Raw genomic sequence first — 16755 nt, 5'->3', positions numbered from 1 at the left:
AGTTGAGTGTATTTTTGTTCGATGTATTTTTTTCTGGTCCGGGAGCTATGAGAAAACGCGCTTGGATATGCAGGTTTCGCGTTCGTCACGGAGCATCTGGCTCACAGCTAACGCTACAGCTGTGCACATACATTTAGTCGGTGCCACCCTCGTGCCTGGTACTTGGCATGAACAGCGAGCAATTGGTTGACCACCTGGCCTTGGGGCGGAGGGGATCTACAATTACAACCCACAGTACTGTAATTGTTTAAACAGCACAAAGTGGGCATCATTTCCTAAGACTGGCCTTTAAAAATAAACACAAAAACGGTCTTTGGGATATCGCTTCTTGAACACGGGCCCGTTAAATACACGCTAGACTTGTATTAATGTCATTTTTGAGTTTTATTGTAAAACAAAAGCACCGTATAAACAACATCAGAAGGGCGAGAACAAATTCACTGAGAAATGTTACATTTATCTTGTAAAAGCTTTCGTGTCAGTATACAGTGTCTATGTACAAGGTTTGACAATTTAACTCCAGCTGTTCTGAACGTGAACAGCTTTTAAATGACGATACCATAGCTTTTAACACAGACATTTGGTATACATGTCGGCGAAAAAGTCGGTATTTCAGAAACATTTGTACTGTACTATATTTCTCAGGTGCATACAATCCTCCTAGGCAAATTTTTGCAAGAACTTACAACCTGCAGCAGAAGAGTAATAATGTGCATAACCACGAGTTTAATACTCTGTACCACACATTTTTAGATACGAGGAAAAAAAATACTCTTTCAGTACATACAAAATTACAAAAACTCTTTAAAAAGTTACAAATATCCCATAAATGCGTTGTACCTCCGAATGTATGCAGGTCAGGCCATGTTAACAACACTTCTAATTTCATTATTTGTTTATATGAATAAAAAAAGGTACCGTTGTTTGATCAAATCACCCAGAATGCACCTGATCTCATTTAGATCTCGAACGCCAAGTCGAATTGAGCCTAGATATTACTTGGATGTAAAGCCGCTGCAGGGCTGCATTGTTAGCAGAGGACAATGCCGACAAATCAATTGTTGCACTGTACTATGCTCCTAAATCTATGATTCCTGCCTTCACTGACCCACACTGACCAGCGTGGCCGGTGACCCACGTTTGACAAAAGCCCGGTAAACCGCAGTGTAGGGAGGCTCTCATCTGGCAGTGGATTGACAAAAATAACTCTACGTGTGCCCGTACGGAAAGAACAAAAAGGCATACAAGTGTCTGGTGAAATGACAAGTGTTAGCATGCTGAAGAGAATGAGCAGGGTATAACTGCCCTCTAAACCAACAATGCTGAATTGCAACAGTTGGCCAACCTTCCCCCATCTCTTTACAGCACCGTTTGCAAACGGCTTCTTAATATCTTAACGCTGGGATGCGTTTGCGTTGTACAAAAAAATTATATTCCGCACGAGGTCAGCGAGCTACCCAGGGATTGCGGAAAGCCGCATTCATCAAATCCTATTACAGAACATCTTTTCTATAATGCATTGAACTTAATCCTTCCCAAAAATAAACTTGTAAATGATAATATAACAAAACATACCGTATATACCATAGTTTGCGTCGTGTTAAAATTACTTTGAATGTATGTACAAATACTAACAAATCAAATGATTGTCATCAGCTTTTACTTATGGTTTTTTTGCGTACTAAGTGGTACATAAACCGACGCTGTCCGAGTACAATGGGATAGCAATAACAGTTCCGTCAGCCACAACGGTGACACGCATCCACATGGGAACTCTTTTGTTGTTGCAAAACATGCACCGAGGAGGCGAGCTGTAAAGGACACCCGATTCTCCATCTTCGTAGTCACACGTTCCAGAATGCCCACAACATTCTACTAAGGGCTTAATTTCTCACCAAATATATTTTTGGGATTGCCCATAGACCAGGGCTTTGGGATGGGTGGGTGGGCTGGCCACGTGAATATCAGCCACAGCCAGAGCTGCTATATAGGTATACTCACCCGGACAGAACTGGAGAAAAATTAAGCCCTGGCTCTACCGTGGTGTAGGCATATTGCCAGGCAGCTTTTAAGACGGAGGTCACAAGAAGTCTTCGGCGTTCCAGCTTTTATGGGGGGGGGGGCATACTCAGTAGACGCCGGTGTCCCTGTAGGTGACCTCGGCATGCTCGTGAGAGTTGAAGTGCACGTGGGGAGGGGCGCTGCCCTCGGCTGGCGGGGCCCGGCGGCGCTCCGTTTTTACCACGGCGCGCTGGCTGTCCGGGAAGGCGAGGGAGAAGACCACCTCGGGGTCGCACACGAAGCGGTACACGTACCGCTCGCCCGCCACCTGCACGCGCCGCAGAGCGACGCGGGATCAGAGTTGGGACACGATGGAAGTTGAGTTGATTAGCGCAACGGGAAAGAGCTCAAGTTTGTTGTTGTGGTCAAGTATTCGGGAGGGGGCCTCTTTAATAAATTGGAAGCCCCCCCCCCACATCCGGCCGAAAGGCAGGAAACCACCTACAGACCGTGCTGAGTGTTTATCGTGTTAATGTGGCAAAGCCCAAACTATCATGTCCGATCCGGTCGCACATGTGGGGCCAGAGGTAAGATTGGTTTTCCTGATTATTTTCGTGTAATCTGCTTGAGTAATCGATGACTCAAAAAATCAGATGGTTCTACACGAGACGAGCCCACACTCTATAGCTGGTGGCAGAGTTGATTAGCACACAATAAATACGTTCCTTTTAAAATTATTATATAATATACAATTATCTTGTACTGAATGCCACATTGACCACGATATTCTGTTAAACTAAAAAGACATACAGTACGTTGCATATTCAACTTGTTGAGAACTGAAGCATACATAGGTGGATTAGAAATGTGGGGATTTGTCAACATCTATAGAAAATTAGTTATGCTATGCACAAATATTGCAATGTGTATCGGTGGTTAATTGGTGAGGGTGAATATATGACAGCTGGATATGTATCCTTGCACCATAGCTCTTATCTTGCAGTTGCACATCCAGATTGTGTGTTCTGGGATAGTCCTACATGAGTTTGTTAAACGAGATGAGGGAACATTGCTTACCTTCTGCATGATGCCCTTCTCATAGTAGTATCGCAGGGAGCGACTCAGCTTGTCATAATTCATGGCTGGCCTGTTCTTCTGGATTCCCCAAAGCCGTGCCACCTGCAGTGCAATGGCACCAATGGGACAATGCTTAGCTTAAAGGGGAAGATGAAATATTTACTGCTCGTAACGGTATTAGCCTGTGTCATGGAAAAAAAATATAAAGGTCAATGAAGAGAACTCTGACATGGCCAGAGGGGAAGGCGAATTTTGCCAATTTCAGACCCACCGAAACATCTACAGCCCTTTATTTTTTATCAATCTGCTGCTGGATGAGGGCCTCCCCATGCTATGTGGGATTGTGGGGGTTGTTTGATGGTCCTTCTCCATACTGGTCAATTCCGAGTGTTCGCAGGTGGGTGAGCGTGGACGAGTACAAAGTAAGACGACAATCGATTTTGCAGCACTGCCCGCTTTTGCCCACCATGTAAACCTTACAGCGCTCTGACAACATGTTTGTGCACGACGGTCACCCAACCAAGCAATATGCAGGCTCAAGACTGCTCATCTTCTGCAATTTGGTGAATTCTGGGTGATTTGGTCAAACAAAGAGCCCACGGGTCTGACCATTTGTCTCAACAGTATTCCGTGCTGACAGCTGAGGCACAGCAACTGACCTCTTCGGGGTCGAGGAGTTTGAACTCCATACCACGCCCCGTCCACACGATGGTGCCGGCGTGTACAGGGTCCTCCAGAAGCGCCACAAGGAACTGCCACAGCTGCAGCGAGCCACGGCGCTGGTACATGGGGGGCGGCACGCTTCGGTATCCGCTTACATCACCTGCGGGCGACCACGCACAAATACATTGGGAAGGAAATGTATTTGCAGCCCTTGCTGCAAAAAAATGCAGTCTCTTACACCATGCTGTTTCGGTCATGGGGGCAGTTTGTTTTGACCATACTTCATCACGCTCATCAGTGGTGGTTACGGAGGGGAGGGGAACGGGGACCGGTTCATTCGCCACCGACGTTCGTTGCCAGAAATAGTACTTAGAGGTCGCTGGGTTCCTTAACCAATGCGCGCCAATGCCCCAGGAAATAAATTTGCCCGAACGATTAAACAAATCGTGCCATTTAACAGCGTAATTAGCCAAGTCCTGGGAATTACATTTAAATGACACCAAACTGAATATTTAAGTTGTTACTTATAAAACCGAAAATAGAAAGATTTAGCATGTTTAGATGAAATAATTATAAATGTGGGTCGTTACTAAGTGGGGATAGGTGTTAATTGAGTGGAACACTCTTTCCAAACTGAAAATAAACCCACTGTTCTTGGAACCACAAAAGTAGCAGCACGTACCCAGGAAGGAAACAATACATACTTTGATGACCATCTGGAGTGTTTTCCATAAAATATAAACGTGCATACATAATCACGTGGAACCTACTGACATGTAGTTTCACACACGTGTATGTATTCATTAATGTGTACATTGGACTCTACTGTTGCATTTACGATTGTTATCGATAGATTTTTAGCAAAGGGATATGCATTTTTTGTAACGAATCAGTCTGGTGTTTAAATACCAACCTTCATTATGTGATGACGAATAGCCTTCTCCATTCATGTACATGGATTGCCCGGTGGGCATATCTAGAGCAAAAAACAACAACTTAGTACGTCAGCAAGATCATGAAAAAAGTTTACAAAATAGCTGTAAATGTATTCTCCATATAAATCACAATTTTTTTAAGTGAACAATACGGGATAATGTAATAGAAATGTTGCACGTTAGATGGTAAAGTATAACCATTAACACTCAAGGTCCGTCTAATAATTTTCACCTTTAAAATGTAATCGTTTAATTCGGAAATCATTCTATATATCTTGTCTAAGTATTTGAAAACCTTAAAAAAAATCTCATCCTGTGGGTCACAAACAAGAGCAATATTTCAATGCTAAAATAATTGCATAAAAGGGTATTTGTATTGGAGGCATCACAAAACCTTTACGGCCGAGGATGATATAGAAATTATTCTTATGGACAAGGTCTTGTAAGATGGATTCAAGGCCACGTTAGATCAATGTGATGGGGGGACAATTTCACTGGGGCCCAACCGCAGACACCCTCCATTACTGCAGGGCAAAATCCAAGGTTCAATTTATTTGTGGATATTTCAGAGAGATTCCCTGGACGATCTCTCTTCAGTTTTCAAGCGAGAGAATTGGATTCTCGTGAAAGCACCACAGAGGCTTTGATCAAGATCGTTGTGAGAACTTTGTAATTAATAAAATACAAGTACAGTATTGGTTTAATCTCGAATTAGGCTTCAATCCATAGTGTTTATATTTTGTTAAATCACCCGTACACAATCTGCAGATCCACCCTTTCCTCTGCAATTAAGTGCATTGCTAATTAGTTTTCCCTTGAAAAAAATCCCATTCAAAGTACTGTACATTTTTGTTAAGATCTGAAGATATGAAAAATTAGATGTACTGTTATTGAATACTTACTACCCATATTAATGACGGTATATCAATGTAAGTTAAAGATGAAAATTAACTATAAAATAAAACCTGTTTATACGCGCAATCTGTAATATACACAATGCACAACGGCATTCCACGAGCAAGCTACAATTTTTACACGAAACATTACATTACGGTACCAAATATTTGTTTACACGTTAATGCACTATCTAACAAATCTGTAAACTAAAATAATTACTTTCTTTGTGTCAGTCTTGATGGTGAAGTAAACTGTTTATGCAAAAAAAGTACGGGAATATAAACAAAACGCAAGCGCTCTGGCAAACCTCACCCGTTTGGTAAGGGCAGTCTGACCGCTCCTGCACCATGTGGGGTGGTGGACGAAAGTCTGGCCTCCCCATGTTGCCGTGCATGACATGCGTCTGCGGCGGCTGTGGCCCATGCGAACGCTGGCCCAGGTGGCCAGGGTACGCATCCTCGCCCGGGTACCCCATGGGCCCCGTGTACTCTTGCTTGATGCCTCCCGGAGGTCCCGGCGGAGGGGGGAAAGGGGCCATGAGCGGCTCGGAGGCTTGGCGGTGGAAGGGGATGCAGCCTGGGCGAGACATGTGCTGAGAGGGGGGATACGGAGAGCACGGCTCCGACAGATGCCTCTGAAACCTGTGGTCGAAGAAAAAAATTACACTTGGCTCAGACGCGGAGAAACCAGAGTGCAGCTATATATCGGTCATGATATGATAACGACTGAATCTTTGCTATTAAGAAAAGTGAGCAAGGCTCCCCATCTTTTTATCCCCTTCTTTACATAACCGGTTGAGTTTAAGTTGACGGTGTGTATGTACGTCACAACGTGATGTAACGGACCCGCGCATTTCCTCAATAAAAAAAGTGAGTGGGATTGGGAAGAACACGTCGCTCGCTACAAGGAATGATGGCCGGTGGGTGAGACAATTTGCCAAAGGAGTGGCAGCTAAAAGAGGGCAGGTTGTCCAAGAGGACTTTACCATGGAGATGGAGCGATGGCATCAGCTCGCGTGCAGGTGCTAGGTGGATTGTTACAATGCAGGACCATGAAGAGATGGTGACGGCTTTGGGAGGCTTTCCTCCAGCAGTGAATTGGTAATGGCTAATGATGATGGTGGTGGTGGTTGAGATACGAATGATGGGTGTTTATAGCACAGCAGTTCATTTCAGTAATGTGATGAAAATCAAGCAAACCATTGAGTACTTTGGAATGCTGGCCAAGAAGTGACTTGCTACTCAAAGCATTTCCATACATAAGGTACGACTGAGATACGAGGGGGAAAGTACAAATATGATCGACATTTGTTATGTCTAATTTTATTCACCTCCACATTTACATATATGATCACACTATGTTACATGATTAGCATAGACGCTGGTGCTACTTATTTGCAATCTCAAAATCGATGTGGGCCAGACGCTTGGAAAGTGAGTCACAGGGAAATGTTTGAAGTGATCGTAATGGAGAATGAATGACGGGGCACTGTAATAAGATAAAATCGTACACCCGACGAAACCACCAATCACAGAAATAGGCGTGGCATTCCCCATATTTGGTATTGTGGAACGTCCATAATAAACTAACGTAAAAAAATACCGGGTTAATCAGAGTGTGCGGGTATAATCGCTGTATCGATTCATCGCCAATAGATCCATGGATTGAGTAATGATGCGACACGCCCCCTTCATTTGATTGGCTAATATCTGCAAGATTGGTGATTCCACCGTAGTCTGCTTTAATTGCACCACAAGGGCTTCTGCCAACCTGCTGTCATTGTAGCCGCTGACATCGGCAGGAGAAGGGGCCGCCGTGGGGTACGGGGTTGAAAAGGGCCCTGCGACGGTGTGCGAGGGCGCCGGGGCCGGGCTGGGCATGAGGCGTGAGCACGGTGCCGAGCTGCTGCTGCTGCTGCACGGCTGCGGCTGCTGCTGCTGCTGGTGTTGTTGCTGGTGCTGTTGCTGCTGCTGTTGCTGCTGCTGCTGCTGGAGTGATGACACGGGCGTTGTACAAGAGGGCGAAGGGCTGCCACTCACACTGAGCATCCCATCCCTCTTCAGAGAGTAGCCACTGGAAGACAAGCAAAACAAAACGTTAATAATTATTCACAAACGATTTGTCAATCCACTGCTGAATTAAGCCCTTCCCCCATTTTGTTAGTCACGGTTTGTTATTTTTCATTTTTATGCTTTTATTTTAACTCACTGTGAGCACCAATCACAGATGTGTTTTTTGAATATAAATTCGATGAACAAACCAAAATTGTACTTGATTACTTTTTTTGTGGTCAATTACTTAGGCCCCTTTTAAAAATGGCAGCTGTCCCTCGACATCCTGCCTCTCGAAGGCAGGAAACTCCATAAAAGCCACTCTCGGTGACAAGGCTGATGATGTCAATGACATCGTCAGGTTACGCCCATCAATGCAACCGTCCAGTGGCAGATGTGGGAACAGGGCTGAGGCTTTTTTTTTCCGCAACTATTTCCATATTATTTCATTTGTCGAGTAAATGAATGTACGATGATCAGTAAATCAAATGATTACTCAATCTGATTGCCTCCCTCCAACATTCGTGTCATGACAAACAGGCGAACGAACACCCCGATGCGCGCAGAAATGTACGTTGAACTTCTTTCGCACCGTACGTAGCCAGCCGTGCTGATTGCGATTGGAGGTGCGATTGGCAGGGTTGTACGAAATACCGACGTCGGGAAGAAAAAAAAACCGTTGAGCCAAAGCAGCATCCCCCACGGTGCACACGAAGGCGCCACTCACCCGGGACTGGAGTGGCAGGTCGCAGCGGACAGCAGGCCCTGCATGTGCTCCTGCGCGCACGTGGATGCCTGCAGGCACGTGCCTCGGCCCTCCTTCTTGATCTTCACAGGGGCGTGGAATGCCACTGGGAGACAACGAAGGGACGTCAACCGATGTGAGCCGCAGCAGTGTTTGTGAAATATCTTCCGACGGCTAGCACTCGACACAATTGGCCAGATGAGGCTAATGGCCTTTGTGTGTCCCACCCCTTCCCTGTCATATTGTGCTGGCAGTGGAGCTCGATGTTTAATTAAGCAATAGCTTAATTAGTCAAAGTAAATAATTAAATTCCGTACGTAAATGCAGCACACGATATATTTTTTCATGTTCTTTTTCCTTAAAGTATCATGACTAATTCAAAACCAAAGCACAATTCTGCATGCCAATTATTTACCTTGCTGGTAGTACTGTTATGTCATCAAAGCCAAGACAACGTATATTCTGCGCGTGTTAATAAACATGACAAAACATAGTAAATTACATGTTTAGTTAACATAGTGCAGTTGCAATACATTTTGGACTACTTTGCCAAGCAGCATTTTTTTACTTACATTTCAAGTTATAAATAGAATAAAATGTAATAAATAGTGCTTCATAGTAAAGTTGAAATTATTGTTGTCAGTAGAGTATGTTGGTATCGTGTCAAACTAAAATATAAAGTACTATTGCGAAGTTAATCTTGAATTGCATATCCTTGCGACGGAGGGAGATTGAGTTTGTTTGACGATGTCATACTGGTTCATAGGGACCATAATAGCCAGGTTCCATTTTTAATTCCAAAAGAAGACGAGGAGCTTCCACTGCTACAGTACAGACTTTAAAAATCAGTGGCTGCTTCTTTGAGAGCTAAGGTATATGTGACATTACTTTTGAAGTAATCAAACAACTTAAAAGTGACAGTGATCACGTTCAGTGATTTTAATTTCAACGTGTTCGGTGTTTCTGACGGTTGGAGCATTGAGACCTTGTGTTGAGAATGTGTGCATTATAAATAATGATGGGAAAAAAATGAAACATTTCTAAACTACACCAAATGTCACAAATTTCGCATTGTTTTTGGACAGGTGCTTGGTGGGTGAAATGCAAGCAATGTGTTTGTCTTCGAGTCACATTTCACAATAGTGCTCTGTTAAGAACCACTAGAAGTGACACAAGTATCCCCACATTGCAAATTAGGTTAATATAAGTTTAGCAAATACTTTGGCAAGCTTCTACACACAATTTTGCGTAGCCATACAATGCATAATGTAACAAAACAGTCTATAACCGAATGTTAAATCACACCCTTTTACCATTTTCACTTTTGCCCAAATTCTTAACATCTTGACGGTACAGAAATCATTGCAAAACATCAGTTTCAGCGCACAATAGCAAGGACGCATACATACATATATATGTGTATATATGGGCATGATGCAACCATTTGTTGCAGATTAGCCCTGCACTAAATCTTTCACCTGGGAAAACACTCAAAGAGGGCACACCACTGCGTCAAAGTTAATCTGCAGTGACAGCCAGTGACCCAGCACTTCCCCCAGTACAGTGTTTGGCACGAGATGGCATTAAGCGGGCAGCTACTGAAGCGGAATGGCAACGCATCAATAACGGCAACAATCTCTGTTTGCAAAGGTGACTCCCGCCCCCCCACCGTGTCTAGCGTGTGACCATTGAAAGTCCCGATAGTGTGAACCAATAATTTAAACAAATTTTAACTCTGCACACTGTGCAAGGTAAATGTTGCCCCCGCACCTGCGATTTTATCACTAGGGAATGTTTTATTCCGCTGCCAGACCTATATGCGAGTGATGTTCTCGAGCAGCTGACACCTCTGCACTGGTGTACGCTTGATCTTATAACAGAATTATGACTGCCCTAACAGTACAGTACTCGTGACCTCATTGCGGCGCTTTTGAGCGGTCAGCAGTTTAATGCGTCCGTACAAAACCCTTGACCTGTTATGCAACAACCGACTTCTTTGTGCAGTAAAATATACGGCTCTGAACAGCCAACGTAGAGCCCCGCAGTGATTAACGATTACAACTGAGTGACCGAGTCAGCTTTGCTATAAATGTCTTAATATCTAATTAATTAAACATTTCGTTATCTCTCAAATCTTCTGCAATGCCCTACTCTTTTTCATAAAGCGAAATCCAGCGATAATGACCACGGATCCATTTTGCTGGTTGCCACATCGACTATCACAAAAGCTGCTCTGTAGTACAATTTGCAATTTTTTTTTAAATCCATCAAAAGTATCCCGTTTTGTAAACCGAGGAAGTGATAATTATAATCTCATTGATCTACATCATCATACATCTCAATGGATACTACTGGCACCCCCCCCCCCCCCCCAAAATCCCTTAGATTATTCACCCTGCTAATTGCTTAAGTGGAATGGGATGTTCCATCTCACTCCCCTAAGCCGACAGGCACTTAGCAAAAGTCTGTAAAGTTGCACGCCGACCGACGCGCACGAGCGCAGAGTTTGCGAGCATTACAAGCGGCGTTTTTAGTTATTCGAGAAACAATGAGTGGTGGGGGGTGGGAGGCTTTGAGCGACGCTACCACAGACGAGAATGAAAAATCCGTTCAAGTTGAACGCCGACGCGTCGGACCAGACCGGTTGTGCGACTTCCGACCAAAAAAAACCCCGAGCTGGACAAACACTGCGAGACAACTCGCCGTAAAGGGGAGGGAGGGGGGGGCGAGCTCTGATTATTTACTAACAATGTCAACGTTCATACGTTTTTGTTTAAATACATGCCTTGTATTTTTTTTCGTTGTTGCTTTAACTTTTAAGTATTACCCTTGTTGTAAACAACAGATAACCGTGGATAATGAAACGAGACAGTGTAAATGCACTACGCGCAGAGGCTGCCCTCAAAATACATCGGTGGGCATCGTATTAACGTAAATATATTTCTAAATATTGAACAAAAAAATGCATCTAGAAAGTCAACAAATACAGAGACGCAAATCAGAGCGTTAGCTCTTCAATAATTCCTACTGTTATAAATAAGAATATAACAGACCATAAGTTAACAGGCTTCATCATCATTGGTTCAATTAGCACCGTACATTCTCAACCTGTTATTATAAAGTCTGCGGTCTATAATTACTACCTTTAGTCCACAGCGCAGAGTTTCTTCATGTTTAATAAGACACATGCCTAATTTCTTTTTTAAATTAGAAGTAAAGGAGGTTAAAACTTACAATTTTCTGATGAGAAATCCAGAATGAACGGTTCCTCCTCATCAGGAACCTTGGCTGTAAAATAAGAACAATGACTATCAAAAAAAAGCCATTTCTGTGACTTACAAATAATATATATGAACACACAATCTTCTCATGCCAAATACAAAAAGTGCACACTACATAATATTTATATCTAACATCACATTTGATTTATACATCTTTGTACTCTAATAATTAGTATATACTTATACCAGACAGATGTAAAGCAGAACTAGGGATTAATTTTGTATATATTTCGGTATCAAATGTTACACGTGGGTGGATGTCTTCTCTTCCACTATATATTTTATTCTGTAATGTACTTTGCATAAACTTATTCCAGCAACGTATTTTAAACACAAGGCAACTTCCGTCAAAAACACAATAGATTAAAGTACATAGCGACACGGCTTCAACAAATCAAACCTTAGCACACACACACACACATTTCACATAAAGCCTAACACATTCATACATAAATGCGTACGTACACATTACACATTCTCGTACAGAATAAGAGAATGAGACATGCGAAAAAGCCGTTGAACTCGGCTGGAAGGTGAGTTTAACTTGGCAGAAATGTTTGGCAAATAAAATAAATCTCGGTGCACTCTACTTTGTCATCACATACACACACAAATAACAGGACGCAAACTCTCGTCTGCGCTGGCCCCAGCGCCGCCCAAACAAGCAATACCCCACAGAGAAGCCCCACTCCTCCTCTCTACCAGCAGCACCCCCACCACCAGCCTTAGCGAGTCTCAACAGCCCCGGCTGTCAAACACCTCCTCGTCTGCACCCCCCCTCCCTGTCAGGCATCACCCATCATCAAGTCGGTGGTGATTTATAGCGAAACTCCCAACAACAGGGCCAGTAACGCCAGCACGCGCCAGAGTTTTGAAAAATCATCTCTTTAGAACTGCTATTTGATGTTTGGTTCTTGTTGTCCTTCCACCCCCCGTACCTCCGATTAGCAACGCTTGATTATGGACGGTGCGAATGAAGTTCAACATAGTACATGCATAGACCCGTATAATTCACCAACTATCGCATGGTGAATTCAAACGATACCAAAACACACACTTGCAGTTTCACATTTTTTGATATGCATGAATAACAAGTTTTATTCTAAGAAGATTTTAACACCCGATCCCATTCACCAATGAGGCTTCTGATTCAGTAGAAGTAAATGGCTCACTCACCCTCCACCAGCCAGGCTTCCTGCAGTTGGCTCAGAGTAAGAAAGAGATCTGTGGAGACAGACAGTGAAAATAATTATAAAAATATATATATCAAGTCAACAGGTTTCATATTTGTTGACAAAACTTGCTTGCGTTGCACTATTAACAGCAAAAAAGATACCACGTCGAGGTTTTTCGCAGACGTAACATATATAGCGCTCCGATGCATTTTCTGGTTTTGCTGCATGTCGTTCGGCATGATGTCATGCGGCACAAGCCAAAAAAAAACACAACAGATAATAATAAATATTATTAATCCACGCTACATTCCAAACCTTCAGTGTCTTGAGCCAGGTCTTCATCGAGATCCATACACTTCCTCTTGCGCTCCACGGCTAGGCGCTGAGCTCCTCCACCGTCTTGGCTCTGAGAATTCGACACGGAAGGCGCGCAGTCCATTTCATCGCCCTTAAGGAATTTCCCGTGGCACTCTTGTGTAGACCTCACGACACACTGGGCCCACTTGGCAGCAGCGGCAAAGTACCATTGTATTAATGCACTGGTGTACTTGCGTAAAAAAAAAAAACCTACCATGCAAAAACGTCTTGATTTGATCCAATAACGAGCACCTCGAACTAAAAATAATTATCGCGGTATAATGTAACAATTTAGGGCATCTTGAGCACTCGGAAAAAAAAATAGGCGCTCGGATTTCCATGCGCATTTTTTTGCTGAGTCGTGGGCGTAGTGCCAGAACCCCTTAATTCGTTCTCCGTGCCCTAAAACAATGAAGGACCTTTTATACAGCACGCTCGGTAATTAAAACCAGAGAAGAACCTACCCACCTAAATCATTACCGTCGCTCGGAGCGGGTCCGCAAAACCCCAACCTCTCCACAAGTCGGGGCGCCCAAAATCATAAAAGAAAAACTAGCCACGTTATCCAACGTATGCCGTTTATCCAGATCACCCGCGCGCTATGGCCAACGCACCGTTGTGTTCGCGTAGGGGACCTCCTGGTCGTAGATGGTCTCCATGCTCGTCTGGAGGCCCCTTTTGATGTGACGCCACGGCAGGTCCTCCTATGTGTGGCCAGGGGAGGAGGTGCAAGCAACAGGGGGAGGAGGTGGTGGTGGTGATGTTGAAGGGGTAGGAGATGGGTAAAGGAGTGGAGGGGGGGAGAGCAGGAGAGGGGGGGAGAGCAGGAGAGGGGGGGGATATCAGAAGCGGAGATGAAGGGGGGAGATAAGAAACGGGAAAATAGCTGGGGAGGAGATGGCGAGGATTCCAGCAAGAGTGGATAATCAGCAGAGAAAGGTTACGTTTTATAGAAGTTTTGGAATAATTGAAGATGACATTTTCATTAGAGTATAAAGTGATGGAGAGTAGAAGTTGGAAAGGGATAGGGGAAATAAGGAGAAGTCGCGGGTGAGAGAGTGGAGACCCTTGTGAGAAACGGCGACCAAGAAGAGCGCGCACAACGAAACCCCGACTCGTGAAGTGGGCCAAGTTTGGCGCAAAGCGCGTCCGTAATTAAACGACGAGGAATAAACGTATGTAGAGATTTACAGTGTGTAGCTGGAGCCAGTGGCTGAGCAGACAACCCAGGCAAAGGCAGACCGCAGTTCGATAGCGGAGGTTGTAATGCTGCTTTATCCTTGCTCTCAAAGCTCGAGTAACCCTGCCCTTCCCCCACGAAGGACAAGCTGATGAAACCTAAGGCAAAAAAAAATCCCCCACCATCCCGCACTCCTCCTCCTCCCACCTCAGAATCTCCCACCCCCCACCACCACCCCAAGTCTCTGCAACAGACACACACACGGACGCACCAAACTCTCACAACGCTGAGCTATAACGTGAGCGAAGCCAATGCGAGGTTTGTGAATGGGCGAGTGGAGGCGCACCGGAGCTCCATTCACAAAAAAACCCCAACCACAACACGTGGCCCCGCCCGCCCGCGCGCACAACCTCGGCGTAACTGCCCCGGGCTCGGCACAACGTCAAGTTTCAAGACACATGGAGAGAAAACTCACAATACTGCTGCTCAAGACGGGCAGCTAAAGCAGAGAAAGGCAAGCCAGTATCCGCAACAACAACGCCACCACCAGCGCAATCATACTGATACTCGCAACTTTGTACCGCCCAACAAATGATAATCACGCCGATGATCATGCCAGTAACTTTTACAACAGCACCACCGGCTAAAGTATAAGCAAAAATAGAAACGTCCAGAACACTAATTAGTAAAACATAAAACGATAGTAATTTTACCACTTATATAAGATGAACATCAACTCTACTCCCAACTTAACAAACAACATTAACGGCGACACCAACGCCATCAACAACGAACAAAACTCTTGCAGCGTAAACAAAATCAGCAACACCAGAAATGGCATATAAACAGACTCTACCATCAAAATAACCCCCCCCCAAACAAAAAAAACACCACCACCAGAACATAAAACATCGGCAGCTGCACCATCGAAACAGCAGCAAAAGACGGCGATCATATCAACACCTAAACACAACCACAGCAAGCAGAAATACTGGCAAGTGTTACAGTGGTTACTTTAGTAAACACCGTTATAGCGGACGGCACATCCATCACCACTGGTGTCTGGCATGATTTCAAAGTTACTTTGCACGGCTTTCTATGTCCCATTTGTCAATCCACTGCGGGATGAAGACCTCCACGCGCCGTCTGTCATCAGGGTTCTTTGACCATACTTCACCACGCTGGTCGGTGTGGGTTGGTGAAAGGGGGTGGTGGGACATCACTCGTCACTGATGTTGGCCGTAGCTCGCGAATCGAACTCGGGTCAGCTGGTGAGGTTGGTAGTGCAGTGCATTAATAATAGCTGCGTCACTGCACCAAATGTTTACGCAAAAGTCCTTCATTACCGTTATGATGATACGGCATACTTTACCGATGGTTGTGATGTATGCTTGTTTATGTTTTTTTTTCATTTAAAGTTTTGACCCTTTAACTTTTAGAAATATTTTAATTAGCACGTACGCCTTTGTTGGCACAATAATTATATTGCATTCACAACTTGTCCAATGCATTAGTATTATACATTGATATATGCGATTTTGATTGGCAAAAAACAACTTTATCAAAGTCATATTTATGATGTACAGCCCTTTGTACATGTTGTCTCCACGCCTTTAGGGCCAATGGTATAAATATATTATTTTGACCATACTTCACCACGCTGGTCATTGCGGATTGAAGGGCGGGGCGGGCCTTTCGACTTGGTTTCTTGCTCGCCACTGACGTTAGCCGTGGCAAGGAATCTAACTCAGGTGCGGTAGCCGACGGAGTTCATGGCGCAATGCGCTAACCACTGCGCCACCGCTCTAATTCTCATCCAGCAGCGGATCGAAACACAGCTGCTAAGCCAACTCGATCGGCGCTCAACGATGTTAAACAACATCCGCTAAACAGGCACCCATCACACAGCACACACTAAGCAAACGTAAAGATTACAGCTTTTTTTTTTTTTAAACGCGAGTGGAAACTACGCGAGACCAAACCTAGTCCGTTTCGACTTGACAACAAAGCGAATTAATATAACCTCACTGTTGTATTATTGCTGTGAGTTAAAAGCCAAGAAGAGTGAGTGACACGCGCACTGTTCAGACTGCATCCATAAATCTTACCTGCGCGTTGGCTGAATGCTTATCCGCCTCGAAATAAGCCACCTCGTCTAGAATTAACGAGTCGAAGAAAGCAGCGTCGTTAAATCATACCAAGCTAAGCTAATTACTAAGTCTGTATTTGAATAAACTATTGTTAATAATTGTTGTACAATGTAAGTGGTTGTTGTTGTTGTTCCTGCTGCTGCTGCGACACTGAGTGGCCACCGTAGGCGGGCGCGCGCGCTCGAGTGACCGCCTCGCGCCTCGCGCACGCGGACCCCGGCCCACGGCCCCGCCCCACCAGAG

The 16755-nt window shown here is 44.5% G+C and overlaps 1 protein-coding gene across 2 annotated transcripts; it reads right to left on the bottom strand.

The window, feature by feature from the left end:
* Positions 1-369: 369 nt before the first annotated feature.
* LOC116941045 (ETS translocation variant 1-like) lies at positions 370-16735 on the bottom strand. 2 transcript variants are annotated; one of them, XM_032951630.2, is made up of 12 exons: positions 16471-16735; positions 13797-13886; positions 13141-13231; positions 12827-12874; positions 11604-11657; positions 8352-8475; positions 7344-7646; positions 5886-6214; positions 4655-4717; positions 3738-3901; positions 3079-3180; positions 370-2329 (listed from the first exon to the last, which is right to left on the bottom strand). In XM_032951630.2, the coding sequence occupies exons 2-12, from the start codon at positions 13839-13841 to the stop codon at positions 2129-2131; spliced, it is 1524 nt and encodes a 507-aa protein (XP_032807521.2). In that variant the 5' UTR covers positions 13842-13886; positions 16471-16735; the 3' UTR covers positions 370-2128. The 2 variants fall into 2 exon arrangements, with proteins under 2 accessions (XP_032807521.2, XP_032807522.2); XM_032951631.2 differs by lacking the exon at positions 16471-16735 and adding an exon at positions 14374-14515.
* Between the last annotated feature and the right edge of the window lie 20 nt (positions 16736-16755).

The sequence above is a fragment of the Petromyzon marinus genome, chromosome 10 (assembly GCF_048934315.1).
Source record: "Petromyzon marinus isolate PM22_M1 ecotype Great Lakes invasive population chromosome 10, UKy_Petmar_22M1.pri1.0, whole genome shotgun sequence".
Lineage (NCBI taxonomy): Eukaryota > Metazoa > Chordata > Hyperoartia > Petromyzontiformes > Petromyzontidae > Petromyzon > Petromyzon marinus.
The sequence above is the reverse complement of the archived record's forward strand: the minus strand, read 5'-3'. Positions and strand labels throughout refer to the sequence as shown.